Genomic DNA, 26,497 nt, shown 5'->3' on the forward strand with positions numbered 1-26,497 from the left:
CGAAAAGTGGAACAGCTATGACAATAATCGTGATTCGTGACGACGCGATAAATGTTTACAAACAAACGTCAAAGTCAAATTGACGATTACGATTATTTTTCGAATCAAGTCAGAAAAAAATCCCATTAGTAATTATTTCTTTAAAGTGAAGATGAACTTTGACATTTTTTCATACATTCGTTTATTTTAACAGATTTCCATAAATTTAAACAGAAGAATATGTCATTTCCTTCGTTATTTAACCAGCCAGTTAGGAAAAGTGGAAGTTGAGGCATATTTCCCGCCATTACTTATTGTTTAATAAACACTTCAACTCTCCTCATATTTGTCATCATGGTGAAGGCTGAATGGGTTTTCTGCAACCAAAAGAATATTTAAATAAAAGCGAAGATTGTATTATCTATACAGCTGGTTTAATGACTTCACCATTAATAAATTCTTATTTAAAATGACGCAGTTAAACTATAATAACATGTAAATTAGAAGCAAGATTTAGGTTACATTGATCTGTCTTTTTTGACTGCATAGTTTATTTGAAACGTAAGTTATAAGTAAATATGCAATGCACTTAATAGGGAGTCATTTGTGCATAGATGCATAAAATTGCATGATAAGCGATAAAACATATTAAAAATGTTCTAACTATTAATATTGTATTTGTTTCGGTAAAATGCTCTTTCCTTTCTTAGGAATGAAATGGGAATATGCTTGTACCAATTAATGCAAAAATTACGAACACTTTTTGATACACATGGAATTGAAATAGTTTTGTTGTAATTAACACTGGATTTATACTTTTTTTTTTCTTTCAGTTGTTTAGCAACATAGTAGTTCAATTCTTTGATAAACAACTGATTTTTAGCATTTTAAATGCCCTTTATTATTGTCTTTAAACGAAATAAGAGAATAAGCTTTATTGATTTATTATGTCGTGAAGTATTTCTAGATATAATTAGTTGCAGTGTGCAAAAGTGTTTTTTAAATTTAATCTGTGGAATCTAACATGAATTATGAAAGCTTGTTGTAATGCATTTAATAATATGCAACCTTCATAATTTTTTTACATTTGTAATTTGATTGATTTATCCCTCAATGAATGTTTGGGGATATATCCGTATCATGATCTGCAATCACCAAAGGGCCAAATAGGTTTTAAACTTGAATATTTAAAAGAAGAAAAAAACAAACAAAATGTGTAGACATTAGCCCAGGGGTGGCTACGAGTTATACCTTTCGAGTTGGTCCCTTTCTGTGATGCTTTTTTCAGTTTCTTGCGGGTTGTGCCCGGAAGTTGCCAAGATTTGGCGATTGTTCTGCCACACATCACGATATGGAAATCTCCCCGAATGCTATAATTTTGGTCATTTCCAATATTCTTGGAGAGAAAAGATGAAATAGCAGTTGAGAGGTTACTTATTTTCAAAATGAATTTTACATGCTAGGAAATGCTTTTCATTTTCACAGATATAAAAAAATAACTTTTCTTTAACTTTAAACTTTGAAAATTCATTATCAAACTTACATATTTAAACTTAAAATAGCATTTTGTATCATGAGGAAAAAACTACTTATCTTTGTTTTGTTATGTATTATGATATTGCCTCTCATATATTGATATAGACTGTCCTGAGTTGTTGTAAAGATTTTTTTTAAAAAGAGGGTAGGACAAAAGATTTTCAAGTTTTTGTTGCAGATATTTTTTGGTAATATTAAGAAGACAACTTCAATAGTTTACAGAATTGTTAATCCTTACTCTACTTAAGTAAAATTGTTTTGTAAACTATATATTTAATATTCCAAAACATGTTTGAACAATTTCTTAAAGTTCTTTTTTTTTTATGAACATGGCTTTTATTTTAGATTTTCAGTGGTTTCTAACTATTTGAACTAATTAATCTAATTAGCAGCTTTTTGTTTTTTGTTTACTTAATATAGCAAAATTTATTTTTTAACATGGAACAACTGAAATAAGAAATAAACCTTGTCTGATTTTTTAAATCTGTGTTGATTTTCAGAAGTATTCAAATAATTAATAATAAAAAAAGAATAAACAAACACAAATTTAATTTCATTATTATAAAGTTGAAACCCTTTGTCCTTCTAGAAGATTAGGTCTAATATTTTGTTTCAGAAAGCATTAATATGCTATATTGTAATATGTCTAATTTTAATCTTCAAGAAGACTTGCATTTCTGAAATTTTGATTAATGAACAATATGGTTTAAGAACATTAATTTTAGTGTCATTAACGTTAGTCAGATGTAGAATAAGGGAAGTAACTTTCTCAGCTGGTTGTAAGACATTATCATTTTTCTTTTAGTAAATAACCTCTACTAGTTTAATATTTAACCTCACTCTTCACAATAATTAATATAGATAGTAAAGTAACAAATTAAGTAGAACTTCGGTCTTGCTTTTAGACGCATCTCAGATTTTTGTTTTCTGGTCTTTTTTTAAAATTTTGTTTGGGTGTGTGTAAATTGATTTAAATTAAATTTTTTAATCACAAGAATAAATAAATAGAATAAATATAAAAAAGATCTCATGCCCAAAAGCAGGAGAAGTTTGGAACCTGTTAAAATTTTCTGTAAAGAAATTTTGGATATTTTTCCTCCCATGATTATGTAAAAAAAGTTGCAACATCCCTTGTTTTTTACATTATCTTTCATTTTGCTGTAGTAATTTAGCTCTAGGATTAAATTCAAATAAAGATGTAGTTTTGTTTTAAACAATATTTACTTTTTACTCATTTTATAACATTTGAGTAAATATACTTTAGGAATCATTTTTGTTTTTATTCTGTGGTCAAAACTCTTGATCTTTTTGAACTTAAGTCTTTCTACCAGGTATTTTTGTTCCATATTTTTGTATTTGAATTTTTTTTTATTTTTAAAATAGCATAAATTTAGTATTTTGTGTAAGCATTGTTCGTATGATACTCCTCATCGATCCTTGTCAGTAAAAAATAGGCAAAATGCTACCTTTTCTCCTTTTTAGGTGCTTACAAAATATTTTTGAACAGTTTCTTGGCTGTTATCGAAATTTTTTACAAATTTTACATTTTATGGAAACTGATTTAGATTGTTATCAGGGTGGTCTCTCACTCTTAAAACAAGGAAAATCTGGAATTCTGAGGGAATTTGAAATTACCATTGGAAACCAATTTCAATTTATTTAAAGCCTGTAATAAAATAAATAAGAATTATTTTTAATCAAAATGTTTTAGTTAAATACTGAGAATATTTAACTAATATTTTTAAATATACGTAAATGTTTTAATTGCAATTAAAATGTTAATTTGAATTATGAAAATTTGATAAAATTTTATATTTTTATTCTGTATATCTAAGATCATTTGGTTTTGTTTGCAGAGTAGCCAGTCTGGATATAAGTGATAGAAATTAAATATATTAATAGATTATAAAACTATCTAAATATCTTCATAAATCAGATTAGCTTGAAATTTTATTTAAGTATTTTAAATTTGTGTACATTTTAAGATTATTTAAATTAAGAAATTTTTCCATAGAGATTAATAATCTGTAGATGATTTCAAGGTAAAGAAAAAGATACTAGGAAATGTCAAAAAATCTGCCTCTGTGAAATATTTGCCTTTTCATTTCTGTTTGTCTTAGTGTTATAAGAAGTATTGCAGGTCTATTTTATGCTTGAAAATTTAGTAAACTTAAATTTCTCTTTCCCTGAAAGAAATATTTATATTTTTGATATTATTTCTTTTGTGTTATTATTATTTAAAAATTGACTTTTGTTAGTCTATTAATGATTAAGTTTTAGCCTGTATTTTTAGTTTCTGTTTATTTTCAGTGGTCTTGGGTCAATTCTTTAACACTTAACCTATTTTAGCATTTAACTCCATGAGGCCAAGAGGCACTACTCAAAGGCTTTATAATGAAGCTATACAGATTCTATCTGGAACACGTGTCAAAAAACAATCTATCAGTGAGTAGCTGCATAGATATTAGCTTTTTTGTGCTTTGATTTATTGAAAGCAACGCATTGCACAAAACTTACTAAGTAAATTAAGAACTGAGCTGCATGTCTTTTTTTCTTTTTGCTCTTAACTATACAGTTTTTGTTTTATTGCATGTTGCACAAATTCTTTCTTAAAATTGCTTTTTATTCTAACAATCATTTGAATACTAAAATTCTCTCTGAGTTTTTCCTTTTCCTACTTTTCTTCATTAGTTAATTTTTTTTTCATTGTTTCACACAGGAATTTCTTTTTTCCTAAGTTTTATAAAAAAATTAATAAAGGACATTATGTTGTTTTGTTCTACACATTTGATTCTAATTTATGTATTATACCTTGTATAAATAATTGTACTATGTATGAAAAAGGGACACGGAGCTTGTTCAACTTGAACTTTGAAGGTTAGTGATTATGTATACCACTTATTATATTTGCATATGTATGCATATCAAGCTAATCTTAAAAAGAATATAAATTTAAAGTATAGTTAAATTGTTATTGAGATAAATATAACAATATTAACTTACCATAAGATTAGTTTGCATTAGTCTTAGCAATCAGAAGCTTCTAGTTTGTACTATTGGAAAAGGATGTTATTTCTTTTTATGAATGAAAAAATATACTACAAAGAGCATTATTTTTACAAATGAAGGAGGATGTCGGATTTTTTTCAAAATGGGGGGAGGGGGTTTCTAGAATGACTTAGAACATTGCCATAATCTTTTCTCATATTTATTATGAATTCATAGTATCTGGTATGTAAAATTTGAATAATATATTTTTTTATACTTCTCGTCTTATTTTCTAATAATTTTTTTTCAAAGATATCAATTTATTTTCCTCTTAAACTAAATAAAATCATTGTTAAAAATTCATTTACTTGTCTTAATTACTTTTGTTTTCAAAACAAAAGAAAATTAGTTGCGTCTGAAAACAAAAAATAAATGTTCTTATGTTGCCTAATTATTTTTTTTTTAAACTATGTAAATTTTTTCTGATTTTGTGGAAAGGTGGATCTTGTTGAATGAATTGTACAACTTTCGAGATGTAAGATGATAATATTTTAACTACCTAAACTACCTACATTGAAGCTAATTATCACCTACATTGAAACTATTTAGATCGAATATGAAGTTTTTTTTCAAGGACACTAAAGGACAAATGAAGCCATTTTGGACCCCTTTAAGATATTCTGAAAATAAAGAAGCATTTTTGTAAAAAAAGAAAACAATTTTTTTTAGATAAGATGGGAAAACACATGGTTCTTCAATGATCTGGAGAATTGGACAATCCCGTAAATCGACACTCTACTGTATCTCCTTCCTAATAGTAGGCACTTAGTTCTATTCATTAAGCATTTATTTTTCATTTTATTAAGTCATATTAACCTAAATATGTTTCTGAAACTTCTACTTTGTAACCCATCAAGTATATCAACATCTATTTTACTGGAGCACTTTATTTCTGCCCCCTAAATAAAGTAACCATGCTCTGCCAATATTTTTTTACTGGGTTCTATAAGCCAGGCTTAATTTTTAGGTGGAACCATGTTGTGAAATTAAAAGTAGCTTAATTTATTTTCTCTTTTATGTTAAATTTTACAAAAATGTTGATGCCAGCTACAAATTTTTTTCTCAGAATTGTTAGACTTTTGTTTTTTTCTTCTTTTTTTTCTTCTTTCTTTTAAGCTTGATTTTTTTTTCTGTTATAAGTTAAGTGCATAGTTGTAAAAAAAAAAAAAGCAAGACTGAATTTAAAATATTTAAAAATTTTATTTTGTAATAATGATTTTTAGTTATCTCGTCATTACATAATAATACTTTCCTCCCCCATATAAGGTAATTAGTATAGCAAATTTTTTTTGTTTAATTTTAAAAATTAACATATGTATAAATATATTGTAACAATTTTATTGAAATAGTTTCACATTTTTTTTAATTTATAGATTCTGAATTAAATGAGACTCCTAAATCAATGGCTGTGAAAAGAAGACAAGCTTGCACGCAGACTGTTCTACATTTGTGGGATGCAATTGCTTATATCAAACAACAGAAACAAATTGCTAATCTTGATCGATTAGCAAATTATATGAAAAGAGTTTATAGTGTAAATCCAAGTGATGTGGAACAACAGCTTAATTTTGCTGTTGAAGATGGACTAATTAATATTAAAAGAAGTATTGGCTGTAAAGGCTCCAAAGTCGGCCTTGAACAAGATGGATATCGTATTCCTGAAGAAATAAATGTAAGTTTTGATAATTGATTGTTTTTTATTATAACCATTGTTGAACAGCCGACTCAATTTTGAGTTTATGGCTTCCAATGATCATCTTTTGTAATTTTGAACCCAGTGCATAAGACAACAGAACTCCTGGATCAAGCTTTGGGAGAAATTTGTCTTCATGGAGGACTTTTTGATTTAACTTCCCACACTTGTATTAAACGAAAAGAAAAACATTGAAAACATCCCACAACTCGCCTGATAGCAAAAGGACTCTAATTTATAATCCGTCTATCATTGAGGATATTTTACGTCAGCACTGTCCTCACTGTGAAAAAGACCGTTTTATATAACCGTCGTTAAACAGCCAACCTAATTTTTATGGTTTTACGACTACTAGTGTTACCAGACCAATCCAGAAGACAAGGGAACTCCTGGATCGAGTATTGGGAGAAATTTGCCTTCGTGGAGGACGTTTTGATGATGCGAACCCTCATTTGCGTTACTAGGAGAGGAAGACCACAGTTAGCCTGATGGCAAGGGGTCTCTAACCCGTGATCCGTCTACCACTGAGGATATTTTATGTCAGCACTGTGGTCGATGCGGAATTCATGTCACCTGAGATTCGAACCTGGTTCTCCTCATTGGAAGGAGAACGCTCTATCCCATGAGCCATTGCGGCAATTTGTAGCTTGAAAATTTTCCTTCTTATTTCAGCGTCTGTATGATGTACAACCATTTGTTTGACAAAAATCAAAAAATGTGTTAGTGCCAAATTAACATAAAGCGGAAATCATAATGTAAAAGTGAAAAGTACATGATTAAAAGATGTTTAAGAAATGTTTATCAGATTAGAATTTTTACATGATTTACATTAATTATTGAGCTGTAGGTGAGAATAGTTTGAAAAAATCTCAGAATTAAGATTACTTTTTGTTTGTTTGAAAGAAAAAGAAATCTAGGTATATTATTAATATTTCATACTCTGTCTTAGCTATTAATTTTATAAGACCTACTATGGTAACAAAACTAAGAATATTTATGTAAAAAAAAGTTTGCTTTTTTTTTTCTACTAGGATGTAAATTATTTTGCGAAGAAATTATAATTACATTAATCATAAATAGTTAATGTTTAATTTTTTTCTTCCCTGCAAGGACTTTGATTTGTGATGAATGTCACAACATTGCACTCTTACTATTGAGGATTATTTCTATTCATGTTTGTGTAGAATCATCAATNAACAACAGAAACAAATTGCTAATCTTGATCGATTAGCAAATTATATGAAAAGAGTTTATAGTGTAAATCCAAGTGATGTGGAACAACAGCTTAATTTTGCTGTTGAAGATGGACTAATTAATATTAAAAGAAGTATTGGCTGTAAAGGCTCCAAAGTCGGCCTTGAACAAGATGGATATCGTATTCCTGAAGAAATAAGTGTAAGTTGTGATAATTTGTTTTTTATTATAACCCTTCTTGAACATCCGACCCAATTTTGAGTTTGACTACCAATGATCATCGTTTGTAATTTTGAACCCAGTCCATAAGACAACAGAACTCCTGGATCAAGTTTTGGGAGAAATTTGTCTTTGGAGGACTTTTTGATTTAACGCCCCGCACTTGCATTAAACGAAAAGAAAAACATTGAAGACCTCCCACATTTCGCCTGATGGCAAAAGGACACTAATTCATGATCCGTCTACCACTCATGATATTTTACGTCCTCACGGTCCTCACTGCGAGCCAGGTGTGGAATTCGTATTGATATGCTAACGCAGGGATTCGAACCCAGGTCACCTCATTGGCAGAGGAGCACTCTATCCCTTGAGCCTCCGCGGCTTTCAATTTATAGCTTGAAAATTTTCGTTCTTATTTCAGCTCTTCTATGATGTACAGCCATTTTTAGATAGTGTTGACAAAAACCAAAAAATGTGTTAGTGCCAATATTAACATAGAGCTGAAATCATAAAAATGTAAAAATAAAAAGTATCTGATTAAAAGAAGTTTAAGAAGTGCTTACCACATTAGAATTTTTACATGCCCGGGCAGGTTAATTTTTGAGCTTTGGGTGGGAATAGTTTGACATTACTTTTTGTTTGTTTGAAGGGGAAAAAAATGGTATATTACATATTCTGTATTAGCTATTAATTTTGTAAGACCTACTATGGTAACAGAACTAAGAATATTTATGTAAAAAAGTAAATAATAAAGTTTTTTTTCCTACTAGGATGTAAATTATTTTGCGAAGAAGTTATAATTATATTAATTATAAATAGTTAGTGTTTAAATCTTTTTTCTTCTGCATGGACTTTGAACGTCACAATATTGCACACTTACTATTTTGAGGATTATTTCCATTCATGTTTGTGCAGAATCATCAATTAATTGTTTATTTATTAGTGTGATTGGTTTTACGACTTAAAATTTTGATGTTTACTATGATTATTAGCAAAATTCAAATAGGTATAGTCATCATTTTTAAAAGATTATCTACATTTTGAATAGGAAAAAGATGGCCATGACTGGTACTGCTTTGAATGTCATCTAGGCGGAGAAGTAATCTTGTGTACTACTTGTTTTCGAGTTTTCCACGAGGAATGTCTACCTAATGATTTTAAAACAACAAAATTGATATGTCCTGTATGTAAGGTTAGTAGTTAAATAATTTTACTTTGAAAAACTTTTATAAAATTAAATTTACTTTCACAATGAAATTTATCATCTTATTTCTAGAGTGTTGAGAAATTTTCATTAAATGTCAAGAAAAGTGAATTAAATACCTTACTTGGATTTACTTGTGTCAGGCTGAAAGAAAAGGTAACTATTATATTAAATCCCATACAATCCAAATTGTATTCATTATAGTGTTCTTAATAAGTATTAGTTTTTCATTTTTAACTTATTTTCAGGTATTAAATTTTCGTCGTATCCGGGATTTTCCACTATTTTATAAGTTTATTATCTTAAGTTTTCCTTTTATTTTAAAATTTTTATAGTATGATATAGAGTTTCTTTTGTAAAATTCTCGAGTATAAGGAATATGTATAAGTATAAAAGTATTTGAAAAATTACATTTCTTATTGTAGAAATTATTGTGATATTAAATAACATATCTGCTAATTTTGCTTGATTTTCCTGTATACTTTGTTTTCCATGTTTCTCCTGGATTAATAAAAAAATTTCCTGTTTTTTTTTCATAATTATCTAAAATAAAATACCTGTTATTTATTATGCATTCAAGCATGTAATGAACATAAATAAACATTTAATTTTCAAATTAAATTTATCGTTATCATTGTAATACATTTTTTATATGCTAATGACAATGAAAAAAAATCTGAATTTCCCTGCTCTAAAATACTTTAAATATTACATTAATGTTAACATGAAATTTACATCATTTTGTAAAATCTATAGGAGTTTTTCCTTTTCATGTTGGCAACTACGAAATGATGATTTTCGATTTTATTTTTCAATAGCATTTTAGTTGAAAATACGGAGTAAGTTAATCTAAAACTTTTGATTTTATTTGATAACTTTTATGCCTATGTCGGAGGCAAATATGTATTGTATAGGTGTTTCTTCCTATAACTATGTTTTGTTGGTAGAGACGTAAGTAGTTATAACTAATTAGTATTTTTATTTCTCAGACAAGAGAACTTCATAGAATCCCTCATCCTGATGATGAAAAGTGGCGTTTTAACTTCTTAATTTACCAAAGTATGGACTTAACTGCTATAGAAGATAAAATGAAATCCAATGAGTATTCAAGGCTGGCAGATTTCTTCTCCGACACCCAACAAATCGTTCACAATGTTGTTGTATATTTTGGAGGTAAAATATATTTTTTAAATTACCATTTATAATAAAGTTGCACTTTAAAGTTACTTAGTAATTATATTGTTACATTTGTGTGAAATTTTGTGCATATGTTTTGTAACTAATGTTGGCTAATTGAGCATCTTGATTTTTCACTAATTTTTTTGATATGTCACTCTAATCTATTCTTCACTAGGGCTAAATTTATCATTCTATATAAATTGGGGACCGAATTGCATAAATAAAGTAAAAGGAAATGAGCTGTAATATTTACATTTGTAATTTTAATTCCAAAAAGCTGTAATTTTAACTAAGATTTTTAAAATTACACTAGGTACATAAGGTTATTGTCAGTAAAACCTAGATTGTTTTAAATAATTGTTACCTATTTAGGGTTTTCAAAATATGTGGATTATGGGATAACATTGTTTATTAACCTACTTTCATCAATTAAGACTGAAAATCAAGGTTTTTTTAAGGGGCTACATATTATTTTGTTTTGATATGACCTTTTAGTTAATGTGTTTTTCAAATATGTAAAGATATTTTAAAATTTATTTTAGCATTCACTTACTCTATTACCCCAAATCATGCTGCTCTTTCATTCTGTTTTTATATAAATCAATTGTGTATGCAGCACCTAATTAGAGATTTACGCTGAGTTTATCAAGTTAATGTTGTTGATGATCAAATTAAATAGCACTAATAAGATTGAAAAAACAAAGAGCTCAAGAAGCTACAAAACTTACAACATTCAGACTTTTTTAGCTCAATCAAAGTAAAAAACTAACAAAAAGTTTAAAAGCAGTGTTGTCTTGAAGTACAAGGAGTGTTTATTTTCTATTTCTTGGAAAATATTAACTTTATCATGAAGTACACATCTCACACATCTTCAGATAATGGAGGTTTTTCTTAACAAGTTTTAATGTGTTTTTTTTCTTCCTCCATTCATTTATCAATTGCTGTTTAACTGAAGAAATTAAATTCTTCTCTTATTTATATCTCCTTATATATTTTTATAATAATTTTTGTTCCTTGTATTTCTAATATTAATAGTTATGTTTCATTTCATTTGTATCCTCATAATTTACTTTAATGCTATTATTTCCAATTTCATAATCTTAAATTATCACATATAGTTAAACATATATGAAAAATTTCCTTGGTATAACTAAGTATTATACTTTTATTTTGAATTTTTAAGAAAAAGTGTGCTTTTATGCTATTTTGTGGAGTGTTTTTTTTATAAATAACTTTTTTTCTAATTCTAAAGTAAAGATTTTTAATTTTGTAATAATTAGAAATATTTTTCTTAGTGAGCAGCCGCATTGCTGAAATGGCTCGTCAAATGTTAGGCGATTGTGAATATGACTTATTGGAAATCATTCAGTGCTCACATTGTTACAAAATGTCTAATACAAAAGTTGACTCGTGGTTCTGTTCACCTTGTGTGAGTATCTTTTTTTTAATTTCTGTCTCCCCATGTGCTTGTTGTTATTAATCTACCTTTACTCTTTGCTTTCTTAATTATTGTATTCCAATTTATCAGACATGTTATTTTATTCTATAAATTTGCTTAGTAAAAATCATTGATTTAACTTTAGTTTTCATTTAATTATTAAAAATTATGATATGACATTACTATATTTACTTGCAAATTTTATTAGATTAATCAGAACAATTTTTTTAAAGACATTTTGAAACTGATTTGAAGTAAAATAGAACTTCACGATGAGAAACAGCATGGCATTAATGACAACTCAATTCCCTTGGGGTTGTCACTATTTTTTGTACTATTTCTTGAATTCCTAAAAAATGTATGGACTTCATATCTATAATAATAAAGTGAAGAGTTTTTGTGTCAGTCTATAACTCCAGAACGGTTTATGCTAATGCCTTGAAATTTAATGATGAATAAGCAATTTCAGTCCTCAATCCTAAAATTTATTCAAAAATTTCAATACAATCATTCTGAAGAGACTTTTAAAAAATGGAATTTTTTTATATTCTTCATTAATCAGGGATCTGTCTAGGTTTTTCTGAAAGGTACCTATTTTGTGAAAATTTAGACATAATTTGTGAAAAATTAAGTAAAAATTATATTAAAAAATCAATATGAAAACATGGTAAAAATATAGATTTACCGTTTCTTAAGGGATACAAAATAAAATTTTAAGAAAAAGTATTTTGTGAAACTACCGTTTTTCCTAAAGTTGAATTTGTGAGACTACCGTTTTATCAAAAATTGAATTTGTGATGGTACCGCTAAACGGTAGTAAATTCAGCCTGGGCAGACCCCTGTTAATTATCATTATAAAGTAAACTAGACTATTCTATTTTTTTTTCCAAATATAATTAAGACAACATTAGTGATGTTTGCTAGTTTATAGCTCCCATTAATCATAAAAAGGAGGTACATATTAAAAAAAAGTATTTGTAAATAGAGAAACTTTTCTTGATAAAAGAGAATAGTGTTATAGTTGAAGTACTGTTGTACCTTGATACATTGTTCCTGCATCTTTTGTTTTCCTGTATGTATCATGTTGTTTGAATGGTTCTCTGAAATTTAATGGAGAAAATTGCAAATGCTCTTTACATAATGTTAATGATACCAGTTTAGGTCATTTTTGAAATAAGCCAATTACTGCGTCTGTCCTCTAATAACATTTAAAAAATAGTGTAGTTATTTTGTTTTCTGAAGCCAAATAGCAACTTTTGATGCTAGTGATTATGAAGAAAATGAGGATTTGTTACTGTTTGCAGAAAATGCCTCAAACATCACATTTCATGTTTATGCATGAGTTGATGAAAACTTTAAAACTTGTGAAGTTGTTGATTCCAGAAATGGTTGCAGAAGTTGAAGATGTGAATGAAGACTGCCAAACTAACCATAGCCAATAGCAAATGTGAACATTTCTGGAAGGTTTCAAAGCTTTTGAAACAACAAGGAACTTTCTGTATTCACACGAACATAATTATTTAATACATAATTAAGTTCTTGTGAATACAGAGGTACATAACTATTTAATATTTATTTTTTTTAAAATTTTGAATTAAAATTTTTAATACTTAATTCTTTTGTTTTTTATAAATATTCAAGTCATTATTTTATGTTTTTGTGTTCATCAGCATTTGCTGTTTTTCCATATTTATCCTTCTAATGAATGGTCCCACTAGAAGGGATCAATCAAGGTTCCACTGTATACATATAATTTTCTCATGTAAAATTTTTTATTTAATTAAACATTTACTAAATAAATTCTGTTTTAGATTTGTCAATTTAAATAAATTGTTACATATTTGCAGTTACTTTACATAACATATCAGTTGCCACATTTTCATTATATTGATAAAATTTGTGCCTGTAAACTATTTAATTGACTGTCTGCCTCACTGTCTATTACAAAGTATATACTACTGAATCAGAACGAATATTTTATATTAAATAAATTTTCAATTTGTTTCTTAAATTTAATTTAATGTTATAGTATATCCATAAGCATTTTATAGGTGTAATAATAATATTGAGTTGTCAGCACATTTTTAGAGAAGCATAAGAAAGTGAAGAATAATAAAGCAAGTATATAAAATTACCTTAAAAAAAAGAATTCTAAGTATTTTTAATTTTTTATAAATAGTAAAAAATTGAATTCAAAGATAATGGCAAATAATGATTTAGATTATGATGAAAAATATCTCGCATTTATATTATTTTTATGTATTTATGTTTATTTTTTATTATAGTAAATTTTTGAATTCATAGGTTTTACTTTGTTATTTCCACAGGATCCTCCTCATGAATTAGTTTATGCTAAAGTAAAAGGCTTTCCTTATTGGCCTGCCAAAGTTATAAAGAAAGAGGACAATTATTATGATGTTCGCTTTTTTGGTGCATTTCACCAAAGGTATAGTAACATTTGTTTACAAAATCTTTGGTTGTTGAAATGGTTTTTGAAGTTTTTGCACTGCATTTTTTCTAAAACAGATTTTATAATTTTATTTAGTTAGTTTTTTTTAAAACTTATAATACAAGCATACAAAATGTTTAAAAGTTAGAATTGATTGACTTGTATATTAATTATGTCCAAGAAATAAAGACTACTCCATTAGGTATCCTGGTAATTCTTCCTAATTCTAAGATTATAGTGTTTTTTTTTTTCTTTTTAATTTGGTTCATGCTTTTCTATATTATTGACACTATATTCTGTCCAATTGATATTAGTATTATTACATTTAAATGTATCTTTTAACAATCAGAAAAATGTGAACACTAATAGAAGTACGTAAAATTGTAATTTAGTAGAAAGATTTTACATCAATAATTTGTAAAATGAGTTTCTAAGTTGCATACATGTTTGGTATGGTTTTGCAAAGGTAATGTACTTTTAAGTTTTTAATAATATTGTTACATTCTATTTAAATGATTTTTTATGGCTATTAAATAAGATTAAATAGTATACACTAATGGTTTAATAAACAAGACTGATGAATAAATATAAAGATTTATTTATAGATAATTAGAAACACAAGTGAAAAACAGATAAAACATGATGTGTCTGTTGATTCAATCTCAGATATTCTCACTTAATATAAACAAGTTACAGCTGCGAGTTTGCAATTCCATCTTATATGCTTTTTGTCGAAAAGAATATGTAGGCTCGTGTCTATGACTTCCTGTTTCCATGGAAACACTTCACTGCCTGATTATCATTACTCTGTAGGGTAACTTTTAACACCTTAGATAGAATTCCTGTAATTACTTTAACTAATGTTTTAATGAACTTCAAAAATTATGTAACAAAATAGTAAAGTGATATCTTTTACTTATTTTTCAAATGTATATTCTTGCTTTTAACTATTTATTTAGTTATTTTCTTAAAAGAATTATTGCTTTAATGCACTGACATTTTTTTCTGCTGAAAAAAATAAAAAACAGAAATTTTTAGACATTAATTTACTTATTACATGCCTTGTATCTTTAACAAGGGAGAAGAACAGTTTTCATGCCCATTTTTTCACAAAAATGACAATTAGATCACCATCAATTACCTTTTGGTGATCACTAAATTTTGAGAAATCAGTAATATGGCAGAGTTTTTGCTAGGAATAAAGTAGGGCAGGGTGCTTCGTTACAGAAAAGGGCACTTTGAGTTTTGAAAGGATACTTAATACTGTAAAAATTTATCAAAATGTGTAATATCATATAATAACTGAATTTGATCCTCAGCAATTTTTAATTTACCATCTTATGCTATTAAATAGTATAAAATATGTAAAATAGTATTTTATGTGTATATTTCAAAACGTAATTTTCACTCATTATCTAAATAAAAGAAACATTTTTTAGTTTATAAATAATAATTAAAGGCATTTAAAGAGGCTATCTCTGTGCATAATTTTTTTTTATTTTTTAATATAAACTAAACAATTTGTTTTTTTATTTTTTGATAAACAGCTTAAAAGATTTTTTCTATAATTTATTAGAAAAAAACATGTAAAGGTGGATTTTTTTTTCAAAACAAAAGATATTTGTTTAAAAAATATTTTAAAATCACTTAAAATATTTACTTATATACCTCCTTGAAAAAAAGAGAAACTTTTCAAAATTTAACCAGTCGAGAATAATTCTTACATATAAATATTTATAATTATGATCAGAATTCAATTGAGCCTATAAACACAGATAATTTTCGTGTGTATTATTTAAACAGTAATTAATTTTTCTTAAAAACTGGAATATGACTAAAAAGGCGGTGTTTTTAAGGAATGACAGTTTATTTTTCCAAAAGGGGGCAAAGAGTACTCATTTAGAAAGATCAAAGTATATGCAGGGCGGGCTGCCTTTTTCGAATAGATTCACTGATATAGAAAATTGGTTTTCGGACAGGAGCTTTACTGAAGTATTAATAGGAGAGGAATTTTGAAAAAAAAGGAAAAAAACAGCTCTAGTCTAACCAGATTTTAGAATTTTATTTTTTCTTAATATTTAAAACTGTTTGATTTTAAATTTTTGAAGGATATAAATAAATGCTTGTGATACTATTTCAATTTTATGTTAGCTCCTGAACAATCTCAAATCTTTAAATACTTTTTTTCCCCCATCAGAATCGGTTTTCATGGACATAAACCGTTTTTTTTCTCCTTTGTCTTCAAGTGTGATGTGTTTATGGAAGATTTAATTCAATGTATGTTAAAAGAAAACATTAATGCAGCATAATCAAAATGCAAGTTAAAATGTTGATATTAGTAAAAATGCTTAGGAAGTAAAAATTAAAAAATATAAGTTGATATGAACATTTTTACTTCTGTTAACAGTTAACATTATGTGTTTGCAGTTCTACTCTCTATTTTTTTTATGTATTATAAAAATTTCAGCATCATTAATTATTTGCAAAAATTGTCTAATTCTTTTTTTTCCGACTTGATTTCTAATTCATGCCTATTAATGTAAATTTATGCTGTCATCCTTTAAATGTTAATATTATTTTCAGTCATATCCTGCATTTGTAGTTTTCAATTCCTTCATATTTAAATTAAAATTTATGTGGTCATCCTTCAAATGTTTACATCCAATTTTAACAGCATTAAGTATATGTGTAAACATTCCAATTCTCTTCTCTGACTTGGTTCCTAATTTATTCTCATTATTTGATTGAAAATTTAAGTGGCCATCCTTTAAATGTTAACATAAAATTTTCTCAGCATTAAGTGTATTTAAAAATATTCTAATTCTATTATTTGATTTAATTTCTACCATTTGATTTAAATCCTTTAAACATTAGCATTAAATTTCAGGAGCAATAAGAATTCATGAAAAATTTTCTGGTTCTTTTCTTTGATTTGTTTTTTAAATTTTTTAAATTCAGGGCTTTAATTCATCAAGATCATGTGAAACCAGTGTCAACACCTTATAAGAAGCTGGGCATTAAATATACTCCTTCATTTGACCGAGCTTATAAAGAACTATGTCATCATCAAAAATTGGTTGAAGCAGCTTCTAGAAAGCGATCATCTGGTGTCAAATCGAACTCTGATCAAACGAACGCAATTGATACAAAGAATGAAACTGTTAATGAAGTGACTGATGATAGTTCCTCTAAATTAAAGGCCACTCCGTTACGTAAAAGAAAATGTGCATCTACTCCTTTAACCAAACCACCTAGTGCTAAAAAGGCAGCTACAGTTCCTGTAAAGAAAAATAAGAAATTTTATCAAGAATCTCCGACCTCCTCATCTCCTAAAATTTCTAAATCAGAGGTATGTTTTAAATTTATATGAATGCAATATTCCCCAAATTACTGTCTTTTTTAACTTATTATTTTTTTAATGTTTGTATCTAAAGTAGGCATTTAGAATATTTAATCTTAATTCAGTTTGGTTGTAGCCATGCTCAATTTGGTTTGCTATACCAAATGTCTGATAAAATCAAGTTTTTTTTTCCTTTCCCTGCAAAGTGTAAAGCTCTGAAACCAGGGATGCCAACTGCTCCAATTTTTAAAATTTTTTTTTTTGAATTAATACAGAATTATTAAATTTTTTCATATTTTAATTGATGCTGAGACTATCTAATAACCTCACTATGGGATAACTGAAGCAAAGTTATATGTATGTGTTTAATTTCTTATATGTTTTAGGTCGGCAGTCAAATTTATTAAACCAAAAATTAAGGAATGAAACATTTTGTTACCACTTGAAAAAGTTTTCCCACAAAGTTGGGAAAGTTAGCATCTCTGTTACGCAAGTATATGGTTACAAAATCAATAGAAATTGGCCAAAAAGAGAAAAAAAAAATCAGTTTTGGGGGTCTCTCTAGGAATAAAATCTCTAATTCCCTCTTTGTTGTCTCTGAAGTTCAAAATTTATGATTGTGAATCTTAGGAAATTATATAAATGTTAAGGATAATCCACTTTTATGCCACTTATAATGAATTACATTTATTAATTCAACTTAGGGATTGATTTTTTATCTGTGTGCACCTGATGTTCAGTGACATTTTTCTTGACAACCACCGTTTGGTGCATTTTTATCATTAGATCAAAAGTTATTTTAGGTGGTCTGTTTTTTATTTTGCTCACTGTACGTAGATATTACTATAAGTTTTTTAGTTGTATTTTTTTAAAATTTTTTTTTACCTTTAGTTTTTGTAGCATTGCTTGTGCCATTAAATTGAATCCTATCCTAATATAATATTTTCTTTTTCAGAATGCTTCATTATCTGAAGACCATGACTTAGTTTCATCCTCACAAGATACATCAGTATTTCAAGTGACAGTAGCAGTGCAAACTCCTAAAGAGGTATATCTATAAGCCATGAAGTTATCTTATTTCATTTCCCTTTTTATTAATTCATTTTATGAATATTGTAATAAACAAGTCATGAGAATTGCAAAATTGAATTTCCTTTTGGTTAAGTGTGAAATAAAGTACAGCTTAACACACTTTTCTTAAAAACACTTTTCAACTGCTTTTACATTTGATGCTTTCGGATTATGGATTTCTGTTTATTTAAAACCTTCATTTTCTTTCCTTTTTAGCCAATTAATGTCAAAATAATATTTAGTTCCACTGAAATTTAAGAAAAGATAAAACCCTACTCTAAAAAGGTGGCAGATATATTTATGTATTTTTTATAATAGATAATGTTTTGATATTTCTCCATTCCTGCAAGATTCAGGAATTCTGAAGAATTTTCTGGGTGCTGTTATCAGTGCCTTCTTCTTTTGCTATTCTTGTTTATTCTTGTTTGTTTATTCTTTCCAGCTACTGTTTAGTATTTTATGAAGTCACCTAAGTCTCCTGTCTAATTTGATTGATGAATTGTTCATGTTATCTTTTATCTTTTTAGATTGTTTAAAAGTAATGGTCTGCTTGCTTGATCATGCTTGTATTGATCATTTTCTTTTATCTGTAAGGAGATAAATTTAGGGATTATGAATAATTTATGTTTGGATAATTTACCATCAAAAGTATAATTTGTAATATTTTATTTTTCATTGTGAAAGTTATCTAGTATGTATATACATAAAAAATTCTGTTAGTGATTATTAATATCTATTCCTTAGTATGCTGGGAAAACTGAAAATCTAGCTATCCTGACTAATACCAAACATTTCTAAATTTTTTTAAAAATAATTGCTTATTAATTTCTCTTGTTTTGTGTCAAATTTATAGTTTGTAGAAAATAATCTTATTTTTTTTATAAGATGTATTAAATAATTAATATTTTATTTGTATTTAGTTCTTGTTGCCAAGAGAAACAGAAAAAAATAATAATGAATTCAATGAAAAGGCAGCAAATTCTTGCAATTGTACTGAAAAATATGACAAACGTTTGAAAGATCTGCAAACAAGATTAGAAACCGAACATAAAGAAGAAAAGAGCAAATCTTTGAAGGAGTTGTCTGACAAAGTAAGTCTCCCCCCCCCCNGACAAAGTAAGTCCCCCCCCCCCCATTAATTCCGTTTCAGTTATTGTAGTTTTAAAATTGAGTTATTTTCTTGTGTTAAACCTATTGATTTAATACTCTAGTTTCATAAAAGTTTTAGTGAAATCGCATTTTCAAGCCTGACATTTAAAAAATAATATATATTTTTTAAATTTTGATATTTTAGTATATTAAATTATACTGCTACATTAAATTTTGAAAATCATTATGACAAATTTTAAAAAACTATGTTTTTTCAAAGTAAAATTTATTGTTCAATATAAGAAATATTTTTATTCTATATTCTAAATATTAACTAATATTTAGAAAAATCACAAGCATTTTTTCCCCACTCAGATGCACGAGAAAGGCATCTTTCGAATATAGTTTTGAAAAAAAAGATAAAATTTTTCCAAAATTTCTGCAAAAAAGAAAACTGAAAATTTTTATTTCTCAAAAGAAAAATCGTTTTGCAAAAACTCCATATCGTTCTGCGACAATGTGGCCCTGTCGCCACAGTTCTGCCACTGGGGTTCTAACAATGATTCTAAATATAGTGATTGAATAATAAAGGGAGAAAAAAGAGATGAATTGACATATCTAACAGCATATCAGTGTATTGGTTGATTACTGAATAAGCATATTGAGTTTGTAAATTTAAAAAGTTTATAAATCTGTAGTCTCTAGACAAAGAAAATTTTTAATTAGTTTTTAATTGATATTTGTTTGCTTTATTTTTTATATGATAAAAAGACTTGATTTTTTTTAAAACTCTGCACTCTTGCTTTGTTTCAAAGAAAACTTTTATTTTTTTTCTTAATAATATTTTAAAAAAAAGTGAAATAAATTAATTCTTTAAAAGTTTTAATAATATAGCAGTTTAAATGTAAATATACATATTGATTTAAGCTATTTTCAGATTTTTTTGTGGTGTAATATTTTCAGTGGTTTGAAAGAAAATTTTTGAGAAACCTAGAGCCCACCTGGGTTGTTGTGCCATTGAAGAATCCTCTGAATGAATTATCAATATCTTAATCATTTGTGTTTAACAGAGCCTACATAATTTGGTGAATAAATTGTTAATGGAATTTTTGTTGTAGATCCACCGAGAGATGGAAAGTGAAAAACAGAAAACATTATCTGTGACTTTGGAGAAATTCCAACAGGAACAGAAAGAAGCACAAATTAAAGTCATTGAGCAGTTAAAATTGACCCATGCTGAAGAAATGTGTAAAATGGTTGAGTGTCACAACAAAGAGTTATCTGAGGCTAAGAAGAAACAGTGGGTTAGTTAGATTATTCATTGCTTTTTATTGTATCAGTAGACAATTTGTTTTGGAGAATATTTTTTTTCAGGGCAGCAATGTACACATGATTGAATTATTTCAAAACTTTGATATGATTGTTTAGTTTAACAGTAACCTAATAAGCTCTACCTTTTTTAGAGATTGTATTAATAGGAATTATTATGTTATATATTTTGACATTTGAAAAATTTTGCATCTGTTATTTTTTCTTATTTATGCCAATTACTTTTTATCCGCCTTACAATTTTATCTGACATATCTTATTTTGTAAAATATTATAATTATGTTATTTCTGTAGATTTTTTAATTATAATTAAAAATCTGCATGGGTGCTATTCTTCAGTTCGGATAGTTTAAACCATTCTTGAAAAAATTCAGTGGATTGAATTCTGTATACTATTTAATACCTTTTTCAGATTTGATTTTTTAAAATAATTTTTCAAACAAATTCACACATTTTTAGTTTTTTCTTATAAAATATAAGGAATATTTTCTGTTAAGGTTTCTGTTACTTATAAAATGTATGGAATATGTTCTGAAATAAAAAATTGCTTTTTAATGAAAACATTATTTTTCAAAATTATTGCGAAATGAACAAGTATTGATGTCATGTCACAATAAAATAACTGAACAAAAACATCTGTGTTAGTGTAAATAAACGTTATATTATATTGATATAGCATTATTTTCAAAAAAATTAAATTTATGGAGCTAGATCTAACAGGGTGCGTAGCGTTTTTAAAAAGTTTTTAAAGGTGCTTTTTGGGAGATTTCGTTTTTAAAAGCTTTTAAAGGTGCTTTTTTCAGCTGGTGTTTTTAAAAAGTGCTTTTTTTTCACGAATTTTTTTCCCCCCTTCAGTGATATCTGGCGGATCCCCTGCATTTCACGAAAAATGGGGTGTTTGCTACGTAATCATTCACACGGACTTCATGTCGTACCCACGTTATGACTTGCGCATGCGTGTACACTCGAAACTGAAACCCGAGTGCTCCAATTCGGATAGAGTCAGATCCTTATTAAATGTTTTTCTTTTTAATTTATAATTTTATTCTTGTTTATTTTATTTTACTTCTAGCACTTTTTTGTTGTAGGGGGTAAGGGTACTTTTGTTCTGAGTTCATAGTCAAGTTGAATTCACTCGGTGATGTGGGAAAGTACTGATTGTTTCGATTTACGTCTGTTTCTTTTTGAGTTTTTTTTTAATGCTAAAACTGTTCATAAAAAGTTTTTGTTTTTCAATAATATCATTGATTCAATATGAATTTTTTGAATGCTTGAAAATTTTTGTGAAGTGCTTGAAAAGTTTTTAAAAAGTGCTTATTTTTGATTCAAAGATTTGGCTATGCACCCTGTCTAAACATTACTGATGAAGTGAAAAATATACATATGTATAGTTTCAAGAAGCTATTTGTGTCAAACGATATAAGAGATTAGCTTTTTTACTTTTACTATGTTCACTGTAAAAAATAAGCTATAAATTTGAAGAAAAATAAATTTATATATAATTTTTTAGAAAATATAATCAAGTTATTGATATTATATATGAGCTATAGTAAGGTACATTTTGGAGTCAGCTACAAGTTTTCGTAAATTCTTGTAAATAGAGCTTATACAGTGTTAATTCAATCAAAAATTAAGTTAATTCTTGAGATTTTTTTAGAGTGGCACCCATGCACTGTGTTGTCAAAAACTACATTATTTTTGTAGTTAACCACAACTACTTCATTACAAATGCTACTCTTAACTACTAATAACATAAAATATGAGAAATAACTACTTTTTTTTAAATGTAATGTTTGCAAACTACTTTCGGAATGACTACATTTCTAAATCTGGAAAAAAATTTTGCCCATATTCAATTAAGATTTATTTATGCATACCTGTGCCAATTTGTTATTCTAAACCATTTTTTACGCATATGTTCTTTTGACCTACAACTTCTTATGCCTTTCTAAACAGTAAAACTTTCAATTAAAGAAATTATCAAATGATAGTGATTTTCTAAAGTATAAGATGTGTAATGTGTAAGTATTCCTATAAGAAGAATATTGCATTGAAAATCACAATGAATATATATTCCTTTCCATTGATATAAGATCAACATGCTTCTATGAGTGTACATTCACATTTGAAGAAAGTGATAAATTAGCCATTATTCGTAATAGCTAGGTTAAGTATTACAATTAATAGGTCATTCTCATTAATGCTCGGCCGCAGGGGTATTCTCATTGTGCTCATTCACCAACATGAAGATTTGTACCAATCAGATTAGAAAAATTAAGAGTTGTGTTTAAACCTTGTTTCTTTACTAAATAAATGTTAAAAGTAGTTTGCCAGGAATCGCCATTAACAAATGTTATTATGTATCACGCTACTTACTTTTTTGCTTTTTCAAAAAGTAGCACACGACGCTACAAGCTATTAAAAAAAAGTATTGGCGACAATAGTTTCGTTACTGCTGACCACTGCCCATGCATCTGTGTTTTGCTTCCAACTATTACGTGACACTGTAATAAATTTAAAGTATTTTTTTCTCCTCTTTTTTTTCCAGTGCTACAATTGTGAGGCTGAAGCTATCTATCATTGTTGTTGGAATACATCTTACTGCAGTGTTGAATGTCAACAGGTTCATTGGCATAAGGAGCACAAGCGCACATGCAGAAGAAAGCGGTAATAGCGTGTTTTCCAAAACTCTTGTGGAAAGCTCTTGTCTTATAAATATGCAAACTCATTTTTTTTTCACACATTCTCTCTTCTGCTATATCACTTAGATGATGAATTTCAAAACTCATTTGTGTATATATATATCATTTGGACTTAGGAATCATTGTTTTGTACTTGGAAAAAATCTTTATTGCTAAAACTGATTTTGTACAGTATTTTGCCATTAATTACTGTTAGCGTGTAAAAAAATTTAACAGTATAAGATAGAAAAATTTATTATAAAAAGTTATTTCTATATTTGTAATTTCAAAAAGGAAAACATATATATGGAATTGAAATTTGACTCAGTTTTAACTACGATCATTATTTAAATTGATGTTTCATGAAAAAAAAAATTGTATTCATTTTAGTGTGTTAAACTATTTTGTATATATTGTGTGCCATTTTAATTTTTGGTTATTAATAAAACAAATATGTTCCCGAAATTAGCATTTGAGATTTTAAATTTTGAAATGAAGAAATCTAATCCATTATCATATTAATTTTGAATAAAAACTCTGTGGAGTACTACAAGATTTGCAACTCTATTTCTAAACTTGTTAAAAATATAATCTAGTTAAAATGAAATGCATTAGTTGCAACAGTTTGCAAGGAATAATATGTATAATTTTTAAGCAGCACAGAATTTGTTTTTAAAATTGTTAAAAAAAATATTTCTTATGATAAAATTGAATGATCATATTAATAAGTTTAGGATTGTAATTTTAAAATATTCAAATGTGTCAAACTCTTTCATTATTAAAATCTTAAATTAAAATTGTTATGTTGCAATAAAATAACTGGTTTGTTGCTATTTACTGATAAGTTTATGCTGAAAAGATTAATATTCAGAAATTTTTATTTATCAACTTTTAGTAATGTGAGAGTTATAACTGTAAAATTTATTATTTTATCAAATTTTTGGAAGAAAATAAAGTTAGTAGTAAAGAAATTAAAAGTTACAAATAATATTTAACTTCATGCAATAAATTATTATTTTAGGAACTTATATGTAAGTGAATTATTATGCTTTGTCATTCCAAAAAATAATCAAAAAAATTTCTTATCATACTAGTCAGGTATGATTTTTTACATGAAACGCAAAACTTCGAAATTTTAACACACAAAACTTCGCAGCATTTAATATTACAGCAAAAATGCATAGCTGTGTAATCTAATATTTAGACTCAAAACATTACAAAAAAATTTTAAGCGTGTGAGTTGTTTAATGATTTATAAAACTAATTATGTCTTGTTCTAAAATGCAGTGAGATTAATTTTGAAATAAATACTGATGAGTTCTGCAAGTTTCCAGTGATATTTATTGAAGTTTTAATTGAAAAAAAAAACACATTAAAATGGTTGTGCCAATTTATAACCAAAGTTAATTTCCCCTTTAAAATAGGTTGTCTGCTTAAAAAAGTTACCAAAAATTCTTTGCAGTGTTTCTTTTTGTTTTTAATGGTATTAACTTTTTTTACTTTATTACAAAGTAAATATTAATTTTCATCTGCAAATAACAGCCACTAACAATTCTTTAAAATTTTTATTTTTTTATAAAAAATGTTTTCTATAGTTATGTTTTGTATGTATAATTTATTAAATGTATGTTCTTATCACCTTAACGCAAGTTCCCCCCCCCTCCCCTTCATAATAAATGGAAAATGTAAGGTGTCTATTTTATTTCAAGAAATTGAAAATTTTAGTAGTAAAACTTTAATCAACAATCTATAATATTATATTTGCTTCTGTTAAGAATTTTTTTTTGGCTTACTAATACTTACTCGTTTATGCAAGTTTGTTATTATAAGTTAATCTTTATTTTATGTGAAGGTTTCTAGAGATTGAATTTAATCAACAATGCAATATGAAAAATAAATCTTTAATTTCTTGTGGTTTACAATCAATTTAGGGCTTGGGCAGGTCTTTTTCTTTTATTTAAAAAAATATTTTTCTCTTACTAAAGCTACGCAGGTAATTTTATTTGTTAAAGTTAACATGATAAATTGAGTTTTATTGAAATGTTTTAAAATATTTATATTTTTCTTGATTGTTTTAAAAAATATGTATAAATTTTTTTGTTGTTTCTTATCGAGTTAATGATTACGAATGAGGACTTTCTCAAAATGTTAATGTGTATTAATGGGTCGAATTAGTAAATATTAGATATAACCGCATTACTATTGCATGCATTTGTTTTATGTTAGATTTTTTTAATTATTTTTTATGCTTTTTTAACATTTTTGTAGGAATGTGTTTCTTATCCATATCTAGGATGAAATTTGTTTATTATTTTTAAATCCTTTTTAAAAGATTTGTGTATAAATAATGTGTTTATCGTCTATATCTAGGATGAAATTGGTTTAAAATTGTGCTCAAGAAATTATAATTAAAGATTGATAGATGCAAGCAATATTCATCAATTTATAGAACACTTGTTTTAATTAAGACTTATGAGGTAATGATGATAATAATAATTTCTTTTATTTTGCCAAAATTATTAAGTTATTATAATTGTTTATCATTGTTTATTTGTTAAACACATTGTTTCACACAGAGTGAATTCTTCATTAGTTTTAATTTTGTATTTGTTTTTTTAGCTTGAATAAAAAAAAGCTAATTATTGCTTTAAATACAGTATTTATATCTTAAAAAATTATTACATTAGTTAACTCCAGGTTTTTATTATAGTTTATTTTACAAATTAGTTCAAATTTTAAAGCAATTCTATTAATTCAGATTTGCTTAACTTACAGTATTTGCTTAATATGTATATATATGCATGTAGTTAATTTGGCATACTGAGTTTGAATTCAACTATCAATAACATAGCTTTTTTTTTATTATTGTAAATGCTAATTTAACTAGAAGCACATTTTTAAATTTCATTGCTCCTTAAATGGTGGTTTGTGTTAAATATTTAGTGATTTTCTTAATACTATTTAAATTAATTAAGCTTTCAAAAAATAATTTTTATTATTACTCATTTTGGTAATAAATTCAAAGTTTCTATAGTTTAATTTAAAATT

General features: G+C 26.8%; 1 protein-coding gene across 5 annotated transcripts; it reads left to right on the top strand.

Moving 5' to 3' along the window:
- Positions 1-87: 87 nt before the first annotated feature.
- On the top strand, positions 88-25,900 carry LOC107443615 (zinc finger MYND domain-containing protein 11). 5 transcript variants are annotated; one of them, XM_071184161.1, is made up of 14 exons: positions 88-540; positions 3,865-3,960; positions 5,937-6,235; positions 8,718-8,861; positions 8,946-9,029; positions 9,863-10,046; positions 11,348-11,481; positions 13,818-13,936; positions 16,898-17,288; positions 18,235-18,327; positions 19,271-19,441; positions 20,558-20,743; positions 23,317-23,435; positions 25,820-25,900. In XM_071184161.1, exons 2-14 carry the CDS (start codon positions 3,876-3,878, stop codon positions 25,833-25,835), a joined length of 2,025 nt encoding a protein of 674 aa, XP_071040262.1. In that variant the 5' UTR covers positions 88-540; positions 3,865-3,875; the 3' UTR covers positions 25,836-25,900. The 5 variants fall into 5 exon arrangements, with proteins under 5 accessions (XP_071040262.1, XP_042902739.1, XP_042902765.1 ...); XM_043046805.2 differs by having other exon boundaries at positions 192-540; positions 3,826-3,960; XM_043046831.2 differs by lacking the exon at positions 3,865-3,960 and having other exon boundaries at positions 312-540.
- The last annotated feature ends 597 nt before the right edge of the window (positions 25,901-26,497 follow it).

The sequence above is a fragment of the Parasteatoda tepidariorum genome, chromosome 8 (assembly GCF_043381705.1).
Source record: "Parasteatoda tepidariorum isolate YZ-2023 chromosome 8, CAS_Ptep_4.0, whole genome shotgun sequence".
Classification (NCBI taxonomy): Eukaryota; Metazoa; Arthropoda; class Arachnida; order Araneae; family Theridiidae; genus Parasteatoda; species Parasteatoda tepidariorum.